Source organism: Protomyctophum bolini (genome assembly GCF_963924005.1).
Source record: "Protomyctophum bolini genome assembly, chromosome: 13".
Taxonomy (NCBI): Eukaryota; Metazoa; Chordata; class Actinopteri; order Myctophiformes; family Myctophidae; genus Protomyctophum; species Protomyctophum bolini.
Window position 1 is genome coordinate 17,647,039 of NC_137874.1, and position 25,175 is coordinate 17,672,213.

At 42.3% G+C, this 25,175-nt stretch overlaps 1 protein-coding gene across 22 annotated transcripts in view; it reads right to left on the bottom strand.

Moving 5' to 3' along the window:
- Positions 1–1,543: 1,543 nt before the first annotated feature.
- picalma (phosphatidylinositol binding clathrin assembly protein a) overlaps positions 1,544–25,175 on the bottom strand; it is a 46,475-nt gene continuing 22,843 nt past the window's right edge. The window contains exons 10-25 of one of the 22 annotated variants that reach the window (XM_080780695.1): positions 24,697–24,782; positions 23,925–24,048; positions 22,862–22,989; positions 20,890–20,987; positions 15,777–15,920; positions 14,812–14,874; positions 14,078–14,158; positions 12,764–12,877; positions 10,590–10,709; positions 10,359–10,389; positions 10,172–10,271; positions 8,650–8,673; positions 6,789–6,848; positions 5,282–5,380; positions 3,725–3,830; positions 1,544–2,999 (exon numbers count right to left, since the gene is read on the bottom strand). In XM_080780695.1, coding sequence (XP_080636821.1) covers positions 3,738–3,830; positions 5,282–5,380; positions 6,789–6,848; positions 8,650–8,673; positions 10,172–10,271; positions 10,359–10,389; positions 10,590–10,709; positions 12,764–12,877; positions 14,078–14,158; positions 14,812–14,874; positions 15,777–15,920; positions 20,890–20,987; positions 22,862–22,989; positions 23,925–24,048; positions 24,697–24,782 — 1,365 coding nt within the window. In that variant the 3' untranslated portion in view covers positions 1,544–2,999; positions 3,725–3,737. Of the gene's footprint in view, positions 3,000–3,724; positions 3,831–5,281; positions 5,381–6,788; positions 6,849–8,649; positions 8,674–10,171; positions 10,272–10,358; positions 10,390–10,589; positions 10,722–12,763; positions 12,881–14,077; positions 14,159–14,811; positions 14,875–15,776; positions 15,921–20,889; positions 20,988–22,861; positions 22,990–23,924; positions 24,049–24,696; positions 24,783–25,175 lie in introns of all 22 variants that reach the window. The other 21 variants (XM_080780690.1, XM_080780698.1, XM_080780694.1 and 18 more) reach the window with 21 other exon arrangements.

Sequence of the window (25,175 nt, forward strand, 5' to 3'; positions counted from 1 at the left end):
CTCTCAGTGGCATAACATCAGGTCAGCTATTTCCCCCCCACATCTGTTTTCCCGAGGGAAACAATAAAGCCTTTTACATTACATTGACTCGTGAGGTAAGGACCATTTCATGTAGGGACCATTTCAGGCCACAAGATGGTGCAAGAGCTTGAGAAATTATGAGTCCATCTACTGCCATTCCCTTCTTTACAAGTGTATGAACTTATTTCCTGAATAGTTTTGAAATGAAAGCAGTGTTCTGATCCACCTTTGCAAGCCCTAACTGTTTTGAAGCTTTGTAATCAGAATCAGAAGAGATTTATGTCTAATGTATGATACACACACACACACACACACACACACACACACACACACACACACACACACACACACACACACACACACACACACACACACACACACACACAAATGGAGATTTTAAAACGTTCATAAATCCAAATTTAAACTTGAGCTTGATATATTATGGATATCATGTTTTTGTTTTGTCATCCTCAATGGGAAAGCAATTTAACAGGCAATTATGCTATCTTGAATTGAATACCACAATGAAACAAGTACCCAGGATGTTTTTGTGTTATCCTTTTAGCCTTAATATGTGCACCTCTTCTTGCCGTTTACATTTCTGACTAATTAAGTATTCAATCAAAACTCTGGACGCTTTGATGGATGAGGACTAGCATCTTCTCCCATTGCCCTTAGATGGCAATCATTCCTTCCTGCAGCAGGCAGTGACACAAATGGCACACAGCATGATTTATTTTATTCAGCCATTACTTATCAAATTCCAGGTTTCCTGTAATATGAGCGAATCGTCCACAACAATGACCCAAATTCCCACAAAGTTGGTCACTGTCTCACTCACCTTTGAATCCAAAACCAATGTCAATGTGCCATACTACAGTAGGTCTACTTGTGCCATCTAGCAGACATGGGTATTACATTTAGATAATTCAAATGAAGCTCACCATCTTAAGACTGCTATGAAAAGGAAGGAAGCTTTGACTAACTTGTCAATTAATTGTGTAAGTCAACGTAGTCACATTTATATGCCTTTCTCCAATTGCATCCAAACTAAGGGGAAGTGGCAATATAACAAAGAGCCTACTTGTTCGTGGAACAGATTACTTGCCAAGCAGGATGTAACGCTTATGAGGCGCTCTGTTTGGATGAGCTGCACCTGTGCGCTCTGGACCAGTCCTGCTACAAACCAACCATCTGTGGATGTTGGGGCTTCCTGGGAGCCCAAATAGGCCTATGTCAAGTTTTATTCCATTTATACATCGGTATCGATAAGAAATGTATGGATTTTCTTTGTTTATTTATGTCACTCGTGTCCCGTTGCCTTCACCAATGAAGTAAAAAAAGAAAATGAAAGTGTCATCCCCCAAACGTTAAAGTTTAACATCTACTATAGGTTCGGATTAAAAGCACAATTGTAGCTTTAGCCTGGATTGTATAGCAGTTTATAAATTCGGAGACCAGTGAAAATAAAATACGGATACCGGTATAGAATGGTGTCAGGGAATAAGACGCAGTACAACAATTGTGGAAGCTTGCACTTTATTGGAAAATCAAAAAAGAAAAATATAATCTGTAGGGACAATGCAGAAAATATGCTCAATTGATGATTAAAGAGAGCCCCTTTCATGTTCATGCCATCTTTCACACCGGCATCCCATCCACAGCCTCGGTTGACAGGATCACTTTTATGTACACAAAGCACCGATCAACAGTGCTCCATTCTCCTGCACAACCGCACCTCTCTGCTGTTGACAAAAGGACGCTCCCCGACCAGCTTGATATGGATAGGGTTTGACCCCACTTACACCTACTGCTTTATGATGTCTCACCGCCCCATTGTGCAAAAATGCCCCAGTGCTTGCCTGTTGGAAATATGACCCAGGCATGAAAGGGACTCTGAACACTCGGGTTGGTAAAAAGGGTAGCCAGTAGAACTGTTAAATGTAAGAGTAAATGGCATGCCAAAAGCGTAGAATAGCTGAAATGCAGATTCCTTTCCAATGCAATGCTGCCTCAATCACAAAATGTAGTACTTTTGCTGAAGTGACAGTCTTCCCTCGCCAAATTTAACTCACAGAATTGACATCGAGTCAACAAATCTCATCATGTCCATTATACACTTTCAATGTGACAAATTGTGTCACAAAGAACTGTACCAGGCATCATGCAAGTAATGGGAATACTTAGTGCCCCCAACAGCAAAACATTTCATATAATTTCATTTTATATTAACTTATTCTTTTTTAACTCAGTCACTCTCAAAACCCAATTCTACAATCAATCATACGTATGTAATAAACCTGAAGACCTCCCACAGGGGATAGTTCAATATCACTAGTTAACTTTCCTTTTTTGTCATTCTCTCTGCGGGTAATCATAAATAAATACAAACAATACACAAGGAATGTCTACTGCAAACGAATACATAAAAAAAAGAAAAAGAAAAACAAATTATGGTATAAACAGGAGTTTGCCTTTTGTCCTAATTTCAGGCTGGTTTAATCAGGTAATCATGGTCGGCAAAATCAAGTCATCCCCTCTCCCTCACCTAGAGGCGGGGAAAAAATATATCAAGCCGTGTGTATGTGGGACAGCAACCTGACAAATTCTTCCAGATACATACAAGTAAAAATGTCTCCCTTTGGGGTGTTTTGTCTCTCTCTTTGTCCGTGGTACAGTAGGGGCAGAGTGATCCCTGTCCAGATGGTCTTTGAATGGCAGCGTGCACTCTTCTCTTAGAGAAGACGTGACTTGGATGGGCACAATGTCCACTTTGATGCCTTTCGGAGATGGCTCGGCCCCTTCCCCCGTCTGGCCATTTCATTCCGCCGAGTCCCGCGGTTCTCAGAGAGAGGGGAGTTCAGAAACCGCAAACTGGATGTTTGCTTGCGTTTTTTTTTTCGTTTGTTTTCTTTACTTTGTGGTAATTTCTTTTCAGGAGGCTAAAGACTCCTGCTTTCAGGTTACATAAACTGCATCTGGAAAGATAATGACAAACACAAAGGTCAGGTTGTTGTTGGAAGTGGCAAAGTGACAAATCCTGACTCACAAATATGGCCACCAGTCCCATATCAGTCTTTACAGGTACATTTGTCCAAAAAAACAAAAACAAAAACAACCCTGCCACATCAAACATTACAAAAAGAAGAAAAATAAAAATGCATGACTCATTTTCACACATCTGTGAGTTGGAAGGTATTGCAATCTGCAAAAGAATCTATATTAAAACATAACCTTTAACACATGAGCTAGTAGATGTCAGATCATGTCATGTCACATCAGATCACACCATGCTGGTCAAGCCTGAAGACAGACACACAAGAAAATGGGTGGTCCAAACACAATTCCATGGGTCGCTCCCAAGAAGGCAAATACCGTAAAGCCCTACCCGAGAGAAAAGATACGAAAGCTTGTCCGAGTGGAATATTCTACATTCTTAGAGTTACGGACCAGTAAAAGTCCATTTGGTTCCATTTGTACAGTGAAGTCTCAGAGATAAATTACAAGAGGGTTTTGTGTAGCTAGCTACAGAACATAAATGGAATGGTCTCGTGTGGCTGGACAGTGTTATTAGCACAACTAAATCAGCCATCATATGACAGTCAGTGCAAACTCACGGCAGTTAATGAGTAACAAACTACATTGACATGCTGTCTGCTGATGGACGTCAACACTCAAAACAAGCGCAGAGAACAAGCTGTACCTAAAAGATGGCTCTATAAGAAATTCTGGAGAGAGAGCTGTGCAAAGGGGTCCTTCCCTGGTTCTCTGAGAGGAGTGTGACTGGAGAGACTAGAGGCTGCGGACAACTGATTCAGAGAGGACAGATGAGAGGATGACTGACATACAGGCAATGGTGGAAAGTAACCAAGTACAATTGAGCTCTTTTTTTTCCTTTCTTCTGCATTTACAAATTTAGTAATTTACCCCAGTACATCGCAGAGGAAAACATTATACTTTTACGCCACTACAATTATTATGAAAACTTTACATCTAGTATAAGCAGATCTACAAGAAAACAGCAGATCTACAGGCTGGGACGCATTGCAAGCTTGTAGATTGGCTATTTTTGAAAGATTATTTTTGAACTTCTGCACAATGATTACTTTTACTTTTAATGTTGGTACTTTTTCCAATACTATACTGTACTTTCACTCAAGTAAATATTGAATTCTGGACTTTTACTTTGTAAAAGCGTATTTCTACATTGCAGTATTGATACTTTTACTTAGGTAAAACATGTTTGTACTTTTCCCACCCTGTATGAGGTGTGAACTACAGAGTATAGAACACTGCAGTATAAGCACATCATTTATCTACACTGGACACACTTTGTTCTAGTTTAATTCTATTATCATGATATCCTGATTACTTCGTTTACCTGTAGTTATGCCCATTTAAGCCGAGGCCCACAGTTCCTCTGTATCTTTAACCTCAAAATGATGCCCGACATAACTTGAATGGCTCGTCATTACTCATTAGTGACATTAAAGTCATTTTCATCCTGACACATAATGGATGGAGGAGGCTGACTATCTTTAAAATAAGTTTGTTTCCTTGTTCCAAAGCTAGGGGGCAGCACACGAATAGTACTGCTACAGCCAGTCAGACCACAATACATATTGTTGAAACCATCAGACTGGCATCATATGTCAACCTCTTTGCTTTGGACTTGAACTGGCTGACTGTTTCACTTAATCTTAACTAGAAATGCAATATTTTATTGATCTAATGGATTAAAAAAATAAAATAAAAAAAGAATCACACCCGTTACTGTGAAGTGAGGGGCGCTCTGATCATCGTACATCATCTCATCCCAGCCAATCACAATTTGCGCCCGCACCTTCGTCATCAATGTTTGTGTTACGCAATGTTGTAACCCTATCCCTCAAAATTGTCCATTCAAAATAAAAATATAATAGGGTTACATACACCAAAAGCTGGACATAGGAGGGGATATTGCCCCCCAAAAACAAACTATAATCTAGATTCAACTAAATACCGGTAATCTATTAATGATCAAGTTTTGGAAATGTCAATGTTGCACTACACAGTTACTGTACGCAACAAGAATAAAAAAGGCTTAATTGATTAATAAAAATATACATATTAAAAAAAAAAGATTATCTCCTTCATTATTGTATTATACAAAAATGTTATAGATAGAATAATTGCTGAGAACATACAGTAACTGATAGTTGCAGCCCTACTCTTAACCGGATGACTTGGAGGAAGGAGAGGACAGAAAGTCAGCCATTACCTGGGCACCAGGGGTAGCACCAAAGGGGTTGGCTGGCCTAATGGCAGGCTGGTTGTACATCATGGTGGGTTGGGTCATCATTGAGCCCATATGAGGAGGCTGAGGGGTGAGAACACATAATAAATAAGTTAGATCTACAAGAGTTTGGAGAGGAGGAACTGTGTTGATTTACTATGAACGAAAAAATAGCCAATCCACAAGCTCACATTGCGTGTGATTCATTTATTCTTGTAGATATTGTTATTGATTTTCTTTATTTTGTTTTGACAATTTCTGTAATGCTTTAAAAAATGTTTAGTTTAGTTTATTTCTGAAAAAAGAAAAAGAAATAAATTGTTTGAAATTCTTCCATCCATTAAAAAAAAAGAAAAAGAAAAAAGGAGGAAACGCTGTTCTGGATATAGACCTTTATTGCTCCTGCTCGGGGGTAATTTAGTTGCCAATGGCAGTACAGCAGTAAGGAACACAGTAGATCCAGGGTGAGTATCTGTACAGTATCAATCCAGTGATAGAGTAGAATAATATGTGGTTAATTGTACATAGGGACTAGGGTAAATCTTGCTAAAAGTCTTGCTCAAGGACACTTCGACACCAACTCTGGGGGAGCCCGGGATCGAACTGGGAGTCCGATTTCATCTCAAGTAAAAATTGCACCTGGCCATTTAATCTACAGAATAAATACACTTTGCAACTCTGCAGGTGGCACACCTGTCTCCCACTTCCCTCAAAATATTTTTAGCCGGTCTGATTAGTTAGTCAGCAGCTATTCCCTGTAAAGCAGCGTTATGGTGCCCCAGTGTATGTCAGATGTAAGCAGTAATTTCCCCCAGAGTAGATGGAAAAGCGCTCCTATTAAACTGACACTAGGAGTAGCAACTACTGAAATAGCATGCAGGAATCACCCAAGTGGTGACTTGACCTGTGCTGTTCTCTTGAGGGTTTTTACCTTCATAATAGTACAATAGAACCTCATCGAGGCCTATCTCAGAGCTCTGAAATGACTAGTGCAGTGAATGATTGGCCTAATGAGAAAGTAAACACACCAACACAAAATGAGCAGTCATTAAAATATTCTCAGATTGTGTGAAACTACCGAATCTCATTGACAGTGCAAAGGTTTCCATGCTGAAAAGGATTTTGGCGTGTATATGGTCTAAATTCCATTCATTGCAATGCTCTACTTGTGTCCAGGTAGCTCAGTTGGTAGAGCACTCATGTCATGGGTTTTTTCCCGGGCACCACCAACTCGTGATGGTAGGTGTTGCGCTCCACTTCAGCTTTCAATCTCCCACTGGTGTACTAGGTGTAGTGCATTGAAATGGGGATAGCCTTCCCCGTTTTCGGCCGATACCGACAATAAGCTCCTCTGACCTTACTTACATATGCTCTGCTTAATACCTAAACAACTATGTAAAATCATAATCAGATGTACTATGTTTATTCCGGAGAATTTGTACTACAAAGAAAAAGAAAATTCATGCTGAAAAGATGCCCCCTGCCAACTCACCATTGAATATCCCATCATGCCCGTTGGTGTAGTTGCAGGGAACGCCATGACAGATGGTGCCTGGACACACACACACACACACACACACACACACACACACACACACGCAAAAAAAATTCTACAATCAGGACTCCTTCCACAGACGAAAGCATTCATATACTCAAGTACTGTGGGCTAAATCTCTGAAAATGGAAGGGTGCGATAACAGATCAACGTGCTCGGTACACTCCAAGTCTGAAATGGCCAGTAAACATGGCAAATTGTTTCATAGTGATACCAAAGAAGAGCAACCTAGCTGAAAGAATTAAAGAGACACCAGAGGGGGAGAGAGAGAGAGAAAGAGAGATGCAGGAGAAAGTAAAAAGAGGGAGAGAGATTTAGAGGAGGGGGGTGAGGGGTGCAGAAGTCCTAGACAGAGGAGGCGTTGCTGACAGGTGCAGGCCCTCCTTGTGGAGCGGAGAGATGAGAGCGAAGACTTTCTTTCTAGAGATGGGCTTGCCGCTCCAACAGCCCCTGCAGTGATAACAAACCCAGATTTGTCTCACACCCATCCCTCTGGGGAAGTATACGTTTCATTAACTATTCAGTCATTGCCGAGGGAGACGGGTGAAGTCAGACGTGACGGTGGTGCCAAATTGTAGCTTTCATCACAGACTGCGTTTGTTTCATGCATTCAGAGGAGCCGCTTCTTCAGAATGTTTGTTTCATGCATTCAGAGGAGCCGCTTCTTCAGAATGTGTCCCTTTTTACAGGGTTGGGGATGGTTATACGGACAGCAAACCCAGTGTGCCTGAGATAATGAATAACTGGGTGATGATGATAAGGCTTGTGGCTGCATGGCATTAGGGATTGGGCTTGCTTACGGAAATAACCCTACCAAAGTTTTGAATTAACATCCGTTTCATGAGAGGCATGAGGTTTTCATTGATTGACTGATTGAGTTTTATTTGGTGATAAAATTGATTGAGTTTATTTGATTATATTAGGTGATTGTCCCTCTGCAGGTTTCATGGAGTGATCAAACTGTCAACTTTGACCATTGTTGTTTTACAGTTAAGGAGAGAGCAGTCAATCAGCATGGTCAAATACTCTAGGCCAGGTTATATTACATATAGCCTTTACTAAAGAGGTTCCCAGCAAAGAACACTATGAAAGCATTGAAAGATGCTTCAAGAAAAACTAAAGCCTCAAGCCTCGTACCAAATTACTCAGTATTGCTTCGTACAGAGGTCCCATGCTGAATTTATACTTGTATGTCGGTGTCACACGCCAAAAATAGCAAATCTACAAGCAGACAATGCTTTTACTGTAGATCAAAGCAGACAATGCTTGTAGGTCTGCTATTTTCAGCGTGTGACACCAAAGCACAACCAAATATAAATCAGGCTTTAGCGGAGAAAGCTCGCTGTGGGTAAAGGAGATTTACGTGGATCCATGGAGACATATCTATTCTAGGCTTGGAACCTGATTTTTCTTTTGCCACGCAACATAGTCTGACGTCACATGACTAAGTATTACATCGGTTGTTGAATATTTTTCTTTTTACACACAACCAAAAGAGGCTTAAGTATTTACACACATGTGGTTAGATACGTCCTGACACGAGGGGTGTCAGGACGTATTCTTTGCGGGCAGAGTCCCAGCTCTCTCATGGCATGGTTGCTGTGTTAATGTGGTCCACAGTTCAGTTTCAGCCTGGAAAACGCAGTGCGGCTGATAGAAGTGGAGTGCTCACTAGACTCGAAAATGTGGAGCAGATGTACGTGAAGCGGTTAATATCAACCAGTGCATGCCAGCGTTGGTCAGAGAGCAAGGAAATGCTGCAACCATATGTACTGTAATACAGTAGTGATGAACTTACATATTGGTGGAAATACATGCCGCTCTGAAAGTGGGGCCCCAGAGAATAATTACACAATGCAACAGACAGAGATATTAAAAGAATCACTTGGAATAAACAAACAAACATTGCTAAATTGAGAGACAACACATAAGATACATAACAAATTTGGGCTATCCAGCTGTACCTTTGTTTGGCTGACAAACCATTTCTCTTAAGGTGATTATTCCAACTGATAATACTCCATGTTCATTTATCATTTTATTTGTAACTATGAAATTGTACAGCTTTACCCACTTAAACCCTAAACATGAGCCACTTTCAGACATGCACAGTATTATGCAAGTTTTCCAGAGTTCAAACTCTGCTGTATGTATTCCGGAGTGGGCGTGGGCGTGTTGATGACGCTTCAATTGTCAACGAGTGAAGCCTCACCACGTCTTGGGGTGTTTGGAGAGAGATACAGTAGTGAACTGAACTTTTTACAGAGTCAAGACAGAGTGGAATTTTGTCCACCCTAAAACATGATCATCAGGTAGTATTAATGTTAGTGTTAGTATTAATAAAGCTCTGATGATGAGCAAGCGATAAAGCGGAATTGAAGCCTCCTCCCCACTTTGACCGGATTCCCAAGACATGGAGAAGTGCCCTCAGCCTGTAGGCCAGGTCTAGCTAATCAGTGCTGCGGTGTAAAGCTGCGCTTAAATGGTACACCGTGACCTCAGTAATGGCTGCGCCTAGTGCACCCCTCCATGGATTCCTCTATAGGCCCCCCACCCGTTTTCGCTCTACACTAAATAGCCGAAAATAGCCGATCTACAACCTTGCAACACCTCATGCACTTTTAGTACTTTAATATTTTTTATCCCACGATTTTGTAACCCATTTTTCACCCCTTTGTCAATTATCTAATGTGATCCTGGGCTCTACACACCCTCCGCCAACCTAGTCCCCATATATGGGCGACATGTGGAGAGCAACGGACTTGGACTCATGCTTCCTTCATGCCCGAGTGTCCAAGTTGCTCCTTTACACCTGACAGGGGGGAGTTTCCCTGGTTGGACGTAGCGCGTGGAAGGAAATGTGCTGACATCAATTTGTGATGACGGCATTGGCCATTTTTAGCCCAATGAATGTTTTTTTTTGCAAAACGAATGCTTGGAATGGATTCAGCATCATGAAAACCCCCTAGTTTGACACATCACATGCTACATAAAGTATGATGAAATTGGTTGTTAATGGTATGGTCACATATTATGCCAATTATGAAAATTGCTCAACATATGCAATGTAGCATCCGGCAGTTTATACATGCTGGGGACCCATACTAAACATTTCTAACATAAAACCTTGGTGTACTCAACATGTCCGGGTTCACAATGGGGCTCTATGGGCTGGCTACTAGACTATAGGGGACACAGGGAGAACATTCATGCACTTTTAGAGCTTGCAGATCTCGTTAGCCCCATCAAATGGTTCTAATGATTAGATTGACAAAAATAAAAGGAATTTTCATGTGGGAAAAAAAACTAAGTATCCATACCATGGACACAGGGTTCCACGTGGTGGAAGGGGCCATCTTGGGTTGCCAGTTAGTTCCACCTGTGAGTTTCCTCTCACCAGGCTGACTCCAATGCATGTCACTGGGGAAAAAAGGAATCAATAAGGTCACACGCAGTGCTAGCCTAGTAGGGCCCAGAATTGAGGGATTTTCTAAATAAAATACTTACTTTTTCGCCGTACCGTTCCCAATTCCCAGATCTAATGGGGAAAGGAAGCAAGGGAATGAATCCACACAAACCGTATACAAATAAATCACCAGAATGTATCATATCATATTATCACAAATTATTTCATTGCAATAAGTCTTGAAAAGGTAAGTTATAATGAAAAAGGCAAGGGGAGAATAGGGCATGGGGAGGGCTGGCAGTCAATAAGTTAAGTGGATAATGGGTACTTACTCCCAACCAGATTGGCCAGTGAAGAGTCCAGGTCATCAGACACCAGCTTGCTGGGATATAGGGAGCCGAGATTCAAGCTCTGACTGGGTGAGTTGGCCACTGATGGTTTTAGGAGGCAGTCTAAAATATCCTCTTAAAGAAAAGGGGGCAGGACGTAGGGGAAGGTTTGGGGCCACAGACCGGGTGAAGACAACACATGAGGACGACAGAACGAGGATACAGAACCACACGCACAAAACATGTAAACAATACCACAAACAACAACAACAGAGGACAGTAAGTGAGAGGCAAAGCAAGTGGGACTGAGAGAAAAAGAAAAAAAAAACAATCATACCAAGACTGTGTAAGAGGAATGTGTGTGTCACATCAACTCACCCAGTCATGCATATGCCATGCAAAAGCCAAGGCCCCAGAGTGTGTTTACCCCGTGATGAGGAGGAAGAAAAAAATATATAGAATTGTGAGATGGTAAGCAAAAAAGCCCCAAAAACACTTTCAATTTGCCTTGAGCACTCACTTCCTTGAACTATGTGCAAGTCAACAACTATTCAGATAAGTCAACACAGTACTTCTCTGAAATGGTTACAAGTGAGCAACTATACAGATGGATAAGCCAACATTGTCTCGAGTACATCAATTGCAGATGTGCAAGTGCAAGTGTCAATCCACACTGGTTAATGTCCACACCAAATACTAATATAACAGTAACCACCATGAGATGTTCTGTACATGTTAAAGGACATAATGGGTGCACACATCCAGGGTATGTGTGGTTCAAACAACGGTCTAAACCAGTGGTTCTCAACCTTTTTTGGCTTCAGTACCCCCTTTTCCTGATTTCTGGATCAAAGTACCCAACACATTTACTCAACTTAAACATGTTGTTTAGAAAAGGAGAAAATCTAGCATATTGTTGCCGTCAGGCAGAGACGTCATATCTCCATATTTGACCTTTTTGGGGAAAGTAATGCCCTACTTTGCCATACTACAGAGCATTACATAAGTAGCAGCGTTGTGGTTTGAGCTTGTAGACTTTTTGAAGAATATATTTAAGAATATAACAAAGAGCTAAAATTAGAGCTCATTTAAACAGTTTCCAGTTTTTCTCTCACGTACTGCCTGTACCCCATTTGAGAACCACTGGTCTAAACAACTACATCTCTTCGATTGAGTAATTTAAAGAAAAATGAAAAAGTGAAGGTATAAAGTGTATTTCATATTATGCCAGTTGTCAACAGCCTCAAAGAGTGACCAAATACTCAATTCACCACAACACTTCACAGCACATTCAATGTTACATTCTGTTTGAGTCATGAAAAAGACCGTAATGGAATGGCTTCATTCCAAACATTCATGGCCAAATCAAACATTTAATGGTAGAAACACAGCAGCAGTTGTACATAAACCAAGATTCATTATTCACCAAAGACCCAATGAACATGTGATTTGTCCACCAAACCTATAGGTGGCAGCAGAATACATCAGACCAACTAAAGGAATGGTTGAGGACAGCAAGCCTGTTTGTGTGCAGGTCCGCAAGTAATAGGCTACCAGCCAAGCACCAAATGAGACTATATTTTTGGCGTGTAAGTTTAATAAACCACCCGACACATTGGCTGGTGATTATTTAATATTTGATTAAATATATTATTTAAAATATCATGTTCTCGTCAACATTGCCATAATGTGTGTGAGTGTTCCATAATCACGTCTATTTTCACCATGCTAGCATGAGTTAATAAGATCTCCATTGTAACACTTCCTGGACATCTATTTCTCACAGACCCAAATCAGAAACGGGACGCTTTCGTTTTAAAACTAGGACAGTTTTACTCAATTTAGTGGTTAATTGATTTGAATTTGGACCCTCCTGTTACAATGTGCTCTTCCCACTGTTAATTCACCCACTGTAATGTATTATTAACCTATTATCCATATTAAGTGGCTATTGACATTAAAAAGATGTGTGTACATTGAAATCGTTTGGCTCGTAAAAGCACTGACTGTGAAGAAAGTATTTTCTTTTAATTATTATTAAACATGTCAGTGTTTTCTTTGTATATTTAAGTCATTTGTCACATGTGCTCTGTGCAATTTGTGATTACGAAGCAATTATTTGTGTGACAATTAATAGTCAACATAACTTTGTAATGGTGACAACCCTAGGTACTTACCAGAGGAGTCCAGGACCAGGTTGTTGCCATTGTGACCAAACACAGAGTCAAAGTCAACGTTAAGGCCTCTGTTGTTCTGGGTGGTCTGCTGGGGGGTTGGGGAGGCTGTGAACCCTGCTGAGACAGGAGGGAAGACTTAGCCTTATTTTATACACACAAAGGTGATGTGCATTTTGTTTTACACTAGCCGATCTTATGTTTTTTCCTCCCAAAATAGCTATGGATTATTATTCCATAATTTCATTAACTGTGTCACTCCATAATAGGTCCACGCAACCTTGTCCCCAGCATTACCTCATCTCATGGGAACCAAAGCCTGGAAAAATACTACAGACGAAATATAGGTCGGGACTTCCATTGTATGTACTCGCACCGGAAGCTGTACTTCTTCGACTAATTACTGCACGGTTTTCATGACCGCAGAATGTAAACAGAACGGTACGTCTGCGTATACCCTTTCAGCAGTTCTGGCCCAGCCTAGAGTCCAATATTAAATAACCACCTCTGCAGTGAAAACACTGGCTTTGACTTTTAATGCAGATTAACCACTTGAAACACACTTAAAAAATTTCGCTCCATGACACTTTGAGCTTGTAGACGTTTTGTTTTCATGTAGCCTATTGTCGCATGCTCCAAATAGGGATACGTTGTTGGAAGGGGTTAAGCCCAACTGGCCGACAGTCACCGGTATACATTTCTATCATATTGACCATATTCACACCACAGCCATTTTGCCCTTACAACGTACTCCTCCCCCCACCTCGAGTACCAAAATCAACGATTAGGAGCAAAATGGCTGCGGTGTGTATATGGTCAACTGGTTGTCCCTTGTGTCCCTATTCCTCTGCAGCTCGTTACTCCGTCTGGTGATTCCAATTTCGCCATGAAAGTTTAATGCAGCCAGACACCTAATGCATACAGACTTCCTTGCTCCACTTTCACTTTTTTTATGTCTGCTTGTAACATACGTGTAGGGTGACAGCAGATTGCAGCATACATATTATACAGAATAGCTGAAGCCTTTTTTCCCTTTTCTGGTAAAGGTAGATGCATCAATCTGTCACAGATAACATTGTGTTATATGTAACCGTCAATACCAGCACAACACATGACATAGCATTTCCTAGTACCCCAGTCCACTTCACAACACATAACATTTCCTAGTCCCCAGTCCACTTCAAAAACCTTGAAACACTGACTGCCACAATCAGGGTATCAGGCAGAACTCCCAACTGGGTCCCTAGCTAAAATCTATGACTAAACAAAATCTAAATTTGGTGTCAACACTAGGCCCCTAGTGGGCATGGTACGTACCTCTGAATAGTCCAGCTACAGAAGTGGGCTCATTTTGGAAGAGAGGGGTGGTGGCATAAGGGCCTGGCCCACAGAAAGAGTCTGATGCACAGACGGGAAGAACAGGAGGAAGGCAAAGCACCAGAGACAGAGAGAGAGAGACAGAAGGGGGGAGTAGAGAAAGGTCAGGAACATATAGTAGATCAACAAGAGGAAAGGCTGGTTAAGATAAAAACACAGGTAGAGACTTGCAGAAGAAAAAAGGGCGAGGAAGCTGGCATTCATCACCACATCTTCTAACCAAGCACAAGTCAAGCTGCCGACGCCAAACGGCACCTAACGGCCAAAAACCAAACGGGGCAGCAGTTACAGTATACACGCACACACGCATATGCTTACAGGCAGGTTATTTTTTAACCACTTAAACCCTCTACAGTCTACTTCATGTACTTGACATGAGTTGCTTGCCTCTGTAGTTGGTGCACTCTTTTTTGCACTCCAGTCCATTCCAAATATCTTGGCAGAGAAAAATGTGATGCGTTATGAGCTTGTACATCTGCTACTGTGTGTGAAATGTCTAGGGTTTGAGTGGTTAATGGGTGGAGGGCTTTATGGTCCAAAATTTGAAATCGGTCCGGACACCATTCGCATATTCCAACTCATCCACATAACACTCTGCTAATACACATTGATGCAGTCACGCAGCTCAGAAGCCTAGAAAGCATGAACCAGCCACTTTTTACCAACTCCAGTACCTGAAATAGTATCGAGGTCAGATGCCAGGGAAGAGCTTGAATCAAAAAATGGATTGTAATGATCTGGAGAAAAACAAAAACGCTGATAAAAATAAATAAAAGGAACAAGGCCCATGCAACATGTCCATATGTTCATACAACAACGAGCCATGTCAGCCTTTCATATATAAACAACGCTAGAATGCCAGTAGAATGGACTCAGTCAAAGAATGCTAAGAGCTATGCAAATAAACAGTGGGAACATAGCCTTATCTTGCAATGAAACAAATATTTGGAATGGGGAAGAATGCCAGAACTTGACTGAATGTGAGAACGGTGACAAGATGCTAACAAGCCTTTAATGAGCCCTTGACAAGAAAGAGGATACAAAACTAAAAAACACTGTACAACTGCAGTCTCCATTACTTCCCCATTTTACTCAACATATGTAAGTAAAACGAAATAAATCTGTATCCAACTATTCTAAAGCACTGGTTCCCAAGCACTAGGTCGGGACCCATTTGGGGTCACGGACCAATGTTTATGGGTCACGAGTCGACGAGAGTAAAAATCCCATCTACATTTATTTAAAACATATATTTCAAAAGATTTTTAGATGTTATTAAAAAAAGAAAATTAAGAAATTCCATAAATTTAATAAATAATTCATAAGTAGTGAAAATAGCCGCTCTACAAGCCTGCTACGCGGTGTGAAGCAATGGGTTGTGTGCTTATAGATCTGCTATTTTCAAACATCTAATCTCCCTTTTGGGTCTCGACCAGTTTGGGAATCACTGATCTAAAGAGACTTCCTATATTGACCGCCACAACCCCTGCCAAGCCATATTTCAATACAGATCATTACAGAGTTGAATGAAGCTCAATAGATGATGAATTGTGTCATGCGACTCGTGGCAGAAACGAGGCAGGGGTATAGAACGGTACAAAGCCTCAGGCTGAAAAAGGAAACGAGGTCACAATCCCACCGAACGCTTCATGGCTGGGCGTCCTAGAGGATATGCTAAGGGCGTCCGAGGACAGGTGGACAGCGTCGACAACGGGTAGTGTGAGGAAAGGGTTTGAGTTTGGAATGTATTCCTCCATGGCTTCTGCAGCAGAGGCGAAAGGATCTGGGAGGTGTAGAGGAAGACGACACAGAAAGGTGGAAGATGGAAGACAGGAAGAAGCACAAAGAGATGGCACAGAAAAAGGTGAGTAAAAGTTAATTAATAAAAATAAATAAATAAAAGTGCATGCAGAGTTCCACACGAGACCGCATGCAGGGAGAGAAATGAGACTTAGTGGGTTACCATACACGAGACCACATGCAGGCACAGAAATGGGACTGAAAGCCGTGACATTATTGCGCGTGGTACACCGAAAACAGCCACTCTAGAAGCTCACACAGCGACACGCGCTGTGAGCTTGTAGCTCTGCTATTTTCGGCACACAACACAGGCGTGCATCCAAGTATAAATCCGGCTTTAATGGGTTATCGGACGTAAGAGCACATGCAGGGAGCGAAAGGGGGCTTAGTGGGTTATCACACACACAGAGTGGGGAGATGAAGAATTTGGGTTGATAATCCCGCTTCCTACAGAGGTCTGCTGTTCTGCTTGCACTGACCCAAATTCTGGGAAGAGACAGCCAGCTTTATCACAACCACTAAACTAGTCCAGAGTTTAAAGGTCTTCTCGGTTTTATCAGGACAGTTAAGAAGTTAAAAGTTCATTGACCGCAAACACCCATCAGCATGTAGCTAGAATGAAAATACATGTAACATGTACCATAGTAAATACAATTCAAGTTTAGCTCATCTACGTGCTTCTAATCCCTCCCAAACTGTACACATAGAAACTGTATATTTTTGAGGGGCGCCCCTCCAATTACGTCATATGGCAGCCAAGTCTATGGACTTTTAACGTTTGTTTACAGCAGTAAAAGTCATACGACGTTGTGTGGGTCAATATAATATACATCTTGAGACTGGTTTTGTTTACACATTAACACACTGCATTCATGTCTCGTAATGTATAAGGTGGCAATGAATTAAAGTGACCCTGCCATATATGTGGGCCAGAAGCCCCTCACTTCACGCAAGTGTGATGTTTTTGATATTATATTAACAATAATTAATAATAATAATATTGATATATTAAACAGTTAAAGGATATAATTTGACAGCATTGAACGTGAATGAATTACTTACATTCTTTACCATGTAAAGACAAACAGCAATATTATCTTAGTGTGCAAACCTTATCATTGTGTACACACCTTTGATACGCTCACCATTAGCAAGCACTGGGGATAAGTGTTTCAGCTGATAGACGCACACTGTTTCGGGTGGCGCAGCGGTACAGTTCATGCACACCGTTAAGACTGGGTTTCGATTCCCCCAAGCACCTTGGATAACTCCATGTGAATTGGAGGGGCCATATGGTTTTATACAGTGTGTAGACCAGGGTATCTCAAAGTGTCCAGGCAGGGGTGTCACAGAATACTTATCACTTCAGTTTAACCACTTAAACAGTAGACGGTTTAAGTGGTTAAACTTAAGTGATAAGTATAAGTATACGTCTAGACTCTAGACTTAGTAAAACAGACATGAGTTGCACTGTTCTTGGAGCGTTCTTTTTCCCCATCTACAGTACACAAAGTCTGATGATTTGTTTTTATGTCCGGATACCCCGTATCCGGACATACACTGTCCTGGACCGGCTTCAGATGGAGACTTGGCTCAGATATTTGATTTCAACACATTTGATCTGGCGTTAGGAACCCATTGCGACTCCATGACCTTGCTGATGTCGACCCCAGGCAGGGTTCGAACCCACAACCTTCTGCATGAAAGGCATATGATCTAAGCACTACAGTACGCAACGTCTCTTCACCAAAAATAGATCTACAAGCTCACAATTCGTTTTTGGCACATTTCCCCCCCAGAATTGGGGATGCCAAGTAAAAAAAGTTTTGTCCTAACGGAAACGGATATTCTCTCAAGTTGTCCTCGTGACGTACTGGATATTAGAGGGAAGGTTTCACATATTTACATAGCGTAATATGACATAAGGTTCTAAATACAGAGGTGAGCTGAGCCAAAGACATTTGAGAACGCCAGGTCTGAGGACCACCATCGGTCAAAATGGTCTGCCTACTCTGATAGAGTAGAATGGAATCAGTGGAACCACTGATTTGCCCAACACTGGCCCAGCAAGCGTGAATGGCCTTCTGGTCTAGAGGGGCGCGCGCGCTTGGAGCAAGAACTGGAGAATATTGGTTCACCGATCAGAGCCCGTCCGTCCCTCGGCCCCCTCTCTGCCACCTCCCCTCCCTGGTAGAGAACAGCGGAGAAAACTGTCACTATATTGAGAGCGACGCCCCTCTGCCTGTAGTTCACTACCACTCCTAGAACAGGAAATGTCTCACGTTCCATTTTTTGAGCTGTAGCGAACGAAAATAAGAGCCTGGGCAAAATGTGGACCCCTGGTGGTCCTCGGACAGGACATTGAGAACCACTGGTCTACACATCTATAGGGGTTGACAGTGAGAGGGACAACATACACAAGCACTGGAATTGACTCGTTCCAAAAGTCCCACCCACCTTACAGTGGTTACTGTTGCTATGGCCGTCCTAACTGCAGGTATGTAAACGTGAGCCAAGCATAGTTTTTGTTCACTTAAGCCCCTTTTCCACCAGGGTTCAACAGGTTCCGTTCTTTTTTTCCTGCCTAAATTCATTGGTTCAGACCGCTAAAAGTTGGTTCGGAACTGGAATTAAAAAAATATATACTTCTTCTTGCCCTGAAGTGGGAACCAAAGTGGATGTGTCACTATTCAGGTTGGAAGATGCAGATGTGATATAAACTATCAAAGTTATTTTGGTGGAAAAGGATCCTCAATGTCCAGCAACCGTCAGAGTTGGCAACATGAGGTAGACAGAATAGGTTAGATTCTAACCTATTCTAACCGTTAGAATAACGTGAAGCAAACCCACTGCTCCCTACAGGCTTCTCTGCCAATCACAGCGATTTGGAGGAAGGGTTTTGAGGCAGATTGGCTTGGGAACACATGAAATGGGGAAATTATCACATTACAGCTGTCAGCACCAGCATACTCCAAACAGAAGTTGAACTGTTTTTCTCCAAGGACAAAACCGTTTTCTACTCACTGCTCTAGGTTCGGAACATTAGAGGCGCTCACTTTATACACACTACTGGAACAGTGAAGATCTCCGCTGTTTGTTTACGTCACCCTCTGACGTGCTCCGACACAGAGATTTCACAGTAACCAACCAAGTGTGCACTCTTTCTATTGATGCATTTCCATCTTCCCTCTCTAAATGCTATATCCCTTAGTAGAGGGCGAGGGATTATAGAGGTTGGTACCTCCTAACCTCCTCAGACAATCTTTCTTCCAAACTGTCACGTTTGCCTGCAGATCGCTGAAATAAAACTATATAAAGCACAAGCTCATTGAGCTCTTGACCAATCGTTTGGAGCATGCTACCAGCAGTGCAATTATGATTTTTAATACCTCCGCAATATCCACCAGACCAAGGGGAATGCAATGAGGGATCTATTCATAATATCCCAATGTGAACATGGGACAACAGCTTTCAAAATGGCGTTTTGCCATTTTGTTCAAGTCTGAAGGACCTTCTTCAAATCGCAACTGTTGCTGAGGTACAGTAAAATTGGACACAGGCAGGATTTGAGGCAGGGTTTGTTAACATAGTTATTTTTTGACCACTCCGTTATTAAATTATTTTGGGAGCATTAAGACGGGGTGCGGACCTTCTCTTTCTCTTTAGGGTTTCAAAAGGTCATTTAGAATAACAACTAAATTGGGGATGGAAAACATTTTCAAGGTGCAGAGGAAGGACAACCATTCACAGAGTAATACAAAACAATATGTATTTGTTAACTTCTCTACGGTATATACAAACTGTGCATACGGAATTACGGATTAAATTAATATTTTGCCAACGTGTCAGAAATGGACATGATAATTTACAGCCACATTTCAGCAGATTAAGGAATAAAGACTCAAGGTGTGCATTTTCTAATCTCAACCATGAATAAGAGTAATGCTAAGTAAGAGGTCTATTCTTGGCCATTGTGTGCTCTTATTCAGATGTAGTGTGTTAATGCATAATAAGTGATAAATGATGTTAAGCAAACCAATGCTGCCCACACAGACTCCAGAGGAAGGAGCATGTTCATGTTGGGACTACTAATGTGAGCTGTAGAGCGTGTGTGCGTCAATGAGCATGCCCACACAGAGAGAGAGAGAGAGAGAGAGAGAGTGTGTGTGTGAGAGTGTGTGTGCTTGCGCTCGTGCTGTCTGGCAGAAACCTTGCATCTCCATATTTCAACGTGGTTTTTTTTCAGGTGAAACCTGACTAATGAAAGCTCATGAAATGTTAGCGACCTAGTCATCAATGGGAGTCCCACACCCAAGCCATAGGGCGTCTGACCCCATACTCTGAAACGCTGCCCCAACCAATCGCGTAGTAGCGACCCAGTCATGATTGGCTGCCTCCTAAGCTATGACACACACACCACGGAAGGTCTGATGCCTATACGCACACGAGAGCAGGAAGGATGCACAACGGAGACGGCGTCGCTTCACCTGACAAATATGACTCATCGTTTCTTGGTTTCATAATGAATACATTACTTCGTCAAACTACAGAGTCACACAAAAGTAGCAAAAAATAGCCGCTCCACAAAGCGACAAATTGTGAGCTTGTAGATCTGCCATTTGTTTTTGTTTTTTAAATATTGAACAAAATGAAAAGTTATCAACAAGAGCTTGTGAATAAATAACACCATTAAATCCATTGAATGCAGGTTCTTCCCCTGAAAGGGCACGGTTTTGGACAATGCATATACATGGTTTCCACCAGACAGCGACAGTGTGCTCGTGCAAGCATGGCGGTGTGGAGTGGTGGTGCCAGCGTGGACTGAGGTGTTGGTGCCAGCGTGGACTGAGGTGTTGGTGCCAGCGTGGACTGAGGTGTTGGTGCCTGCGTGGACTGAGGTGTTGGTGCCCGCGTGGTGTGAGGTGGTGCCAGGCAACGTGCAGAGCTCTCACCTCCCCAGGAGTTTGCAGCAGGTATGCCGGCAGAGAGGGGCAGTGGCTGCTGGAAGGCTGGCTGCAGGTCCAGCAGGTCGTTGGCTGCCTTGGAAGTGCTGGCAGGGATGAAGAGAAGAAGGGCAATAAGAGGTCATAACGTTAGTATAAGCTGCCAAGTTTTCACACCCAGCTTCAACATCGCTATTCAGAAAGAATTTAGGATTTGCATTCCTTCCGTACTCGATCTTAATCACTTCGAACCTAGCGTCCTTATTCTGGGCATGTTATAATAGTACAAAAATTGCAGAGCTACAGTAGAAGCGTGCAAAGTGTATGTATTGAGAGATTGTAGATTGGCCATTTTCAGGAAAGATTTGGTGTAGATGTCATTGAAGCATGTAAGGTTTAAGTGGAGTCGAGTCGAGACACAAGACAATTCTATTCAGCTCCAGCTTGCTTTTCCAAGACATTAATGACGGGTCGCGGACAGTCTCCTCCAACACCATTTCACAAATACACGCAAAAGGACAACTTGTCACTATGGTGTAAATCAGCCTGAGAAAGAAAGGCTTCCATGAGCTCCTAGAAATTACACAATCTAAATAAGAGTCCCCTCTTCCCATAGCCAGCAACTCTCTACTTTGCTGCTTCCATAAAGAGTGAAATACTCTTTGTATACACATTAAGTTTAAAAACAAAAATCATAGTTTTTATACTTCTGTACTGAAATAAATAAAAATGTATATATATGTAAATCAAAGGTCAATATATTTGTTTTGAGTGGTGCATCCACTCAGCAATGTCCGTGTTCACCTATGTGCCTATGTGTTGGTTAATGAGCACCTGAGCACCAGTATATGACTATGAGTACCAGTAGGGGCACTGCCAGAAAGGCAGAAACAGAGAGAGGGATAGTGCTGCACTGTTGCCTGCTAATGAGAAAGAGGTGTGGGGGGGGGGGAGTTGCACGACTCAGTTCACACGGGTGTGATTTTGTTTTTTGTTTGCTTTTTTTTGCTTTTCTACAGCAGACAAGCAGCTGTGAGCTCTGTTGTTTTGTTGGTAGTTCTCCAACTTAAGTACTAATCCATTCCTGGCTGATTGTTTTCATATACAAGTTAAGTCTGGAGTGAAGTTGATCATCTGATTCATTGTAATCATAACCTCCTGTAGCTCCTTCTAAAGCTATGGAGCTATCAGAGTAATCTAGTAAGAGAGAGGCGACACTAGCGTTGACTCCCACTGTAACAATGGAATACGGAAGTACTCATTCTATGAGCGTATCGCCACTCTCTTACTATTCCACTCGGCCGGTGAATGCCTTTTGCTCAAAGTATTGCAAGGCAATCCATAGTCCATCACCAGCTGAGTCAATGATTGCGTTTGGTTCTTCACCACGTGGCTCTGCAAGAGGCAACCTGTCTGTGAGAGGGTCTGTTGTGCGTGTGCACGTCCACGACTGATCTCACAAACTGCTGGGTCAATCAGCGCCAAACTTGTGTTTCCATGCTGCCAGTAGGCACTAGGCATGTTTAATTTAACTTACATTTTAGGCGAATGGGGCTCTGATCAGGCTGAAATCTTGCCCAATTTGGAATGAATCACATACATCACATCGACATCCACATTAGTCACGCCGTTTCCATAATTAATAATAATAATTTAATATAGCTCTATGGTGAGAGTATGTGGAGGCCAATCTATGATTTCAGTACTATGACGTCAGGGGGTGCACACGCAGATAAGACACACCAAAGGTCCGAAGCACGGGGACATGCGATGCGATAATGCGATGGTCCGACATGCGCTGCTCCCGTGCTTGCGGTTATGGTTAGGTTAGGGATTGAGGTTTCGGATCAATAGTATGTCGGAACTAAAGCCAGTACCCGACGTCATTCAGCTCCATATTTGTGAACAGACTCCACAACATGCACAGAGATTCCCCGATGTATAGACGGATACGACTATAAACTGGAGTGCTCTCTCTCACCTGTTGTTGGAGCTGGGGGTGGAGAAGAGGTCAATGGCTGGAGCAGAGGTGACGGTCCCTCCTAGCGAGGATACAGGCGAGGTGTCCGTGGTGCCAGGGGTTTTCTGGAGCTCCTTGACACGCTGGTCCTAGGGTGGAAGGGGAGACCCGTCGTGGGGAAGGGAGTGAGTTAACCTGCGCGACGTGCACGCATGGAAAAGATATCCTAAAGCAACGGTTCTCAAACGTTTACATTTCAAGGAGGAGCCCAGAATTACTATGCATTAGGGCCACACAGACAGAAACTCAGAGTTATCAATCAGCATAGAATTGCATAAGCATGCAACGATACACTCAACTCACGATACGATACGTATCACGATGAGGTTCACGATACGATTTTTCACGATATTTTCAACACAAATTTATTTTCCAGACAAATGATATATTTTTATTAAACAAATAGCGGGTTTAGCAAATTACGCGCGGTGGAACCCTGGATTAAACAATTAGCCGCCGTCAAAGTGTTAATAGTGAACAATAGACAGACAGGAAAGGGGGAGAGAGATGGGGAGTGACACGCAGCAAAGGCCGTCGGGCTCGGTAGTCGAACCTGCGGCACGCCGTCCGGCTGGCTTGGCAGCCGAAGTGTCCAGACTGTTGAGCTAACCGTCCGGGCCATGAAACGGAACGATTAATGTCAAAACCCTCAGCTGTGTTTAACCTTCCATGACATGACACAATGTAGGTGGCAAATATAGGTTATTACACACCTCTAGAACAGTACAGACCAACAAAGTCTAAACGACAAAAAATAACAGGAAACACAAGGGACAGGACTGTGGCCACAACTTCCTCAACAGACTTCAACACCGACTAACCCCCTCCCTCCTACATGCTTCTGCAAACAGCAGCACAGAAATGTCATTCAAGGTAAGTGGTACTACATGTGCTGCTGGACGCAGTCTAGCCAGTCTGAGGTGCACTCAGTCTAAAGGAATTTCCACTGTAAAATCCAGACTTCCCTCAAAGTGAACTTAACACTCCAGATTTTGCAGTGTAGGCAATTGAAGGGAAGACGTACTTTCAGTGATTTTAGGCGAAGCTGCTCCTCATCTAAGGCGGCCTGTTTTTCCCTCTCGTCCACTCTGGTGAAAGATATGCCGGTGTTGGCCAGTGAGGAGACAGCGTTGGAGAGAGTGCTAGCCCTGAATCAACAGACAGTGAAAGCAGAAATAAAACAACAAAAAAAGGGGTCATTCGGGGGTATTGAGAAAACACATTTTATACGCTAGCGAGACCAGTAATAGCACAGCAGTTATAAAAAAAGTATGCAGTTTACAACTGGACTTTGCTACTATACCCAGTTAAGGCAACTTATGAACCCAACATATTTTACTTTCTCTGCATGGAGTGGATTTTGATTGATTGATATATTGGTTGGTTAACAACTTTGTTAACAGTACAGGTAGTAAAGTCAAAGGTTATGCTAAAAGGATAGCATAAAAAGCACCATGGGCTTCTTTTCATTGTGGTCCATTGGTTTAATGCCGTGGAATTTAGAACCTGTTTAGAAACTAAGTGAACTTGACCTACAGTAAGCATCTTCTTACATTGCAACACGTTAAATAATAGCACCACTGTCAAAATTGACATCAACTGGAAAAAATAAGTTAAGAACACATGGTGAAAGGTTGGAACCTGCAAAGTTTTGAGCATATGTGCAGATTCTTTATAGAAGCATCTTCCCTTCTACAAACTACTAAGGCTCACAGTCAATAGTCATTGTGGTGCCTACTGTATGCAAACATGTGCTTCTGTTCCTGGAATTGGGAGACAGGCAGAAGGAATCCTACCTGCTGGCCGCTGTGGAGTCTTTGACTTTCTTTCCCTCTAAAGAGGCCAAGTGTTGCTCCAGGGCATCCAGCAGGCTACTAGGAGCCTAGAGGGACAGTATCCATGCACAATAGTGTTAGTTTCAGAGGCCGAGTAAAAACATAGGCTACAACTACACGACTTCCATGTTAACCACTTAAACCCTATCTATCTCTATATATATATATATATACATACACACACACACACGCACACGCACACACACATAAACCGTATACACACACACACACCTTAGTCGTACGGCATATTGTGAAAATAGCAGATTGTCGAGTTGCAACACATGAGCTTGTGCTCTGTAATTGACCAAAAATGCATCCATTTTACCAATTTATTTTGCTGAAACTTATTTTTGCTAATTTTACCCAACGTTCATCCATTTTTGATGATCATTAATTTTTTACAACTATAACATCCATTTCTCCCTAATTGATCAAATGCC